This window comes from Phalaenopsis equestris, unplaced genomic scaffold, assembly GCF_001263595.1.
Source record: "Phalaenopsis equestris unplaced genomic scaffold, ASM126359v1 Scaffold000229, whole genome shotgun sequence".
Taxonomy (NCBI): Eukaryota; Viridiplantae; Streptophyta; class Magnoliopsida; order Asparagales; family Orchidaceae; genus Phalaenopsis; species Phalaenopsis equestris.
Window position 1 is genome coordinate 780,580 of NW_018164671.1, and position 4,112 is coordinate 784,691.

At 35.1% G+C, this 4,112-nt stretch overlaps 1 protein-coding gene across 1 annotated transcript in view; it reads right to left on the bottom strand.

Moving 5' to 3' along the window:
- The window catches only part of LOC110023764 (chitinase 5), a 2,936-nt gene extending 1,491 nt beyond the window's left edge, over positions 1-1,445 (bottom strand). Inside the window, exon 1 of the mRNA XM_020723331.1 lies at positions 847-1,445. Within this exon, the coding sequence (XP_020578990.1) occupies positions 847-1,264 (418 nt within the window). The 5' untranslated portion in view covers positions 1,265-1,445. The remainder of the gene's footprint in view (positions 1-846) is intronic.
- Between the last annotated feature and the right edge of the window lie 2,667 nt (positions 1,446-4,112).

The window sequence follows — 4,112 nt, forward strand, 5'->3', positions numbered from 1 at the left end:
CTTAACGAACGAGCCGAACACGAGCTGCTTAACGAGCCGAACACGAGCTGTTCGCGAACAACGAGCCAAATTGACAGCCCTAGTCGCCCTAGAGGAGATCGAATCTTCTTCCTTTCTATTTTCTTTTAATCTAAAGTTCTGCTTTCCAATTCAATGGTTGACTGTCCATGGTACTTGGAATTACTCTAAGATATTTGATAAAATTAAATTTTAGTTGATTTTTTAAAAAGATAAGGTGAAAAGCTGTGTTTTACAATTTAAATTGGATATTGTGGTTGTATTTTACAACTTTATCTCGCTAAATAAAATTATATTTTTTATCTATTATTTCAAAAAATTACAGTAGAAAACTGTGTTTTACAACTTGATCAAGCTAATTGTGATGGTTACCTTGTACTTTGAGGTATTTTTAAAAAAAATGTAGTGAGAAGTTGTGTTTTGTAATTTGATCTGGCTAAGTTAGGTGATTGTTAAAAAGTTACGGTCTGACTTAAAAAAGTATATATTAATAACCACCCAACTTTTTTAACAACAATTTATGTCGCACCAGTTTCGTAGTTGCTTCTTTAAACAGCTGCAACGACCCCCAAACAAATCCTTATTTTTTTAGTTATTGAACCTAATGTGGTTGTTGACTATTCATCATTTGTCATAATAGGATAATCATACGTGCATACGATGGTGCAGATCGCATCACGTGATGCATTCGAAGACGTGGTGCGATCTATACTATCGTCTGCACGGCGAAAAAATATTATGTGCGGATGAAACACGTGTGGTATTGTGATGATATAAATGCAAACTTATGTAATAATAAAATAATAATAATAATAAAAAAAAGCTTACATCCGGTTTCATGAGTAACGTGGGCAAAGAAGGCGGCGATCTCCCTCTTGGAGTCGTCTGCGGTGGCGTCCTGCCCAAAATCAGAGTATTTCTGATTAACCGCATCCAAGAACGCCTGTCGAGTATAGAACGTTTTCCCTTCGCAGCCCGATCCTGCTTGCCCGATTATACCATCGAAGAACGCCTGCGTCACCACATCCGCCACCGAAACCCCGCCGCCACCGCTGGACGGCGGCGAGTTATAACAGGGCCCCGATTGGCAGGCATCGCCGCAGTATGGCGTTCCGGTGCCGCAGTAACCGTACTTGCTGCAACAGAGGTCCTGCGCGCAACCGCAGTTCTGCGCTCCAGCGAGGGAGATGGATGCGAGGAGAAGCGCGGCGGCGGCGGCCAAAAGTTGCGACTTTGGGACCGCCATGAATTAGAACAGGGGAACAGAGGAGAGTGGGGGAAAGGTGGTGGGAAATGGCGGACTTTTATAGATGGGTGTTAGGGTTAGGTAATGGATTGAGGGCGAAGGGAGTATTGACGTTGGGAAGACTTGAGACTTTTCGAAGGTGGCCGGATTGATTTGATGTCGTGGTTGACGGGGAACTCGCTCGTCCAGAAGTTGGTCGGCTGCGGAGAAAGCGCAGCGCAGCGTAGAATTTTCTTGCTGGTCTGGCCTGCCATACTTAATTCTTCCGTGCAACTTGAATAAAGTTGCAATTTTTTTATTTACATTGAAATGAGAATTGGGTTCCTCTTCGAGCTTAAGCGATCTCAGGCTTTGACTCGTATTCGGTTCCTTTGAAATTGTTCATATTCAAAATTGGCTCGTGAAGAGTTTGTTCGTGTTCGGCTCCTGTTCAACTTGAAATTGACTCGTTAAAATTAAACTGAAAAAAATAGATATAGTGCTGAATTTGAATCTAGATCAAATATATGCAAATAAAGATGCATAACCACATTACCACACGAGCAGTTATGTTTCAACTTAGATATAAATATATATAATATATTATTACATAAATAATTATATATATATATATTTTTTTTTTCGAGCAAAAACTAGTCGAACACGAACAACTCTTTGTTCGCTCGTGTTCGAAATGTAAATAAGTTTTATTTTTAAAAATCATTTAAGTGGTATATTTAATAAAAAAAATTTGATTTAGGTGTTAGAAATGTCAATAAATAAGATTTGAGCGGTATGCATGTAAAAAATTACAAGTTTAGATGTTAGATATGTAAATAAAGAAGATTTGAGTGGTATGCATGTAAATGCTGAAACTTTTTATTTTAAAAAGTATTTAAGAGTTATATTTTTAAAAAATACATGTTTAGTTGTTAGACATGTAAATAGATAAGATTTGAGTGGTATGCATGTTAATATTCCTAAAAATATAAAAAAAAAAAATACAAGTTTAGGTGTTCGATATGTAAATAAAAAAGATTTGAGTGCTATGCATGTAAATTCTTAATTTTTTTTTATTTTTAAATATTATTTTAGTGATATATTCATAGAAAAATACAAGTCTAGGTGTTAGATATGTAAATAAAAATGAATTGAGTGGTATGCATGTAAATATTTCTAAAAATATAAAAAATACAAGTTTAGGTGTTAGATATGTAAACAAATAAGATTTGAGTGGCATGCATGTAAATATTCCAAAAAATCCACATAGAAATTGTACTAGCTACCTTTTCTTCCATATAGTTAGTTTTGGCTCTAGAGATTCTTCATATCAATAAAATGAGAACTTAAAGTTTCATTGGATTTCCCAAATTAATTTCTGTATTTCTCAAAAATTCAAATCCTTGGTAATAGATTTCCAAAATTTAAATATAAAAGCGGGTTCAGTCCGATTCTGGTCGGTCTGACGCAGAGACGGTTTTCTACTTGCTTAGTTATGGACCAACATCAGTAGAACTGGTTAAACTGACTGGTTCGGTCTAGTTTTTTAAGCCTTGAATAGATCATTCCGGTCGATTAGGATACATGGGAATATATGTATATTTGATTCATTTTAATTTTGTTTTTGTTGTGATCATATAATTGATTTTTACTATTATTGATCTTTGTTTTAGTGCATATTTTGATTATACATATATTTGATTCATTTTAATTTTGTTTGTAGCCTTTATTTTCTATTATTTTGTTTGGTTTTTTCTTTTTCATGTAACTTCTTTTATTATTGTTCCTTTCTATTTATATCGAGATTAGTGCGAGCTTTGATGATTTCCAATCATAAGAGAAGCTCATGCTCTTGTTGTAAGTGCACCTCTTTCGTATTTTTTTAGCTATTCCTTCATATGTTATAGTTTTTATTTTAATATTGGGTTGTGTTGTATTTAAATTGTGTTCGTAGGCGAGTTGTTTGACGTATCTTTGAGTTTGAACTCTTTTTCTTTCGTCAAATCAAGCTAGGCGCGATCCCATATCTTCTCAACATTATTCAGCAAATTGTGTCTGTAAAGTCAGTTCTAAGTCCCCAGGTGTCACGGTTTCGAGCCCACCTGAGTGCATCTGCTTTGCAGCGCGGGATCAAGTGGTTGAGGGTGGTCAGGGGCTCGTATCATATCTTCCGACCGTTATACGAAAGAGCCATATTGGGTTGACTTGGATTGAGTCCAACTGATGCAAATAGATGCAGAAAAGTCAAACCAGACCAAGGCCTCATGTGATCACAAGTCTTCCAACCCTTAACTAAAACGTGTTCCGCGCAAGACTCGTTCAAATTTGACTCCTCACGCAAAGCAAATGCAAAGAACTTTATTAAAATAATCTTACTTTAAATAAAAATTACATACATACCACTCACTTCTTATGTATTTACATAAATACCACATTTAAATACATGCCACTTTACCTATTCGTGAAAGTAGATTTGGGTGGTATAAATGTAAATACTTATGAGTTGGGGGGTATGTTTGTAAAGGACAACAACAAAATGAGAAAGCAAAAGCTGTAATTTTAATCACCTTTAATGTATTAATAATTAATAATTAATAATTAAAATTAAAATTTTATTCAAACAAATAAAATTAAATACTTGAACAATTTGCCAAGCAATTCATCATATCAAATAATTTTCAGGATTTATTAAATTGAAATTTATATAATTTTCTAAATCCCACTAAGGTGGTGTTTGGTCGCTTCATTTAAAGAGAATTTAAGCTCGGTTAAGGGTCTGTTTGGGGCAGCTGCAGCTTATCCAGCTTCTGCTGATAAGCAGCTTATCCTGATAATCTGCTGATGAGCAGCTGATCCAGATAAGCTGTCT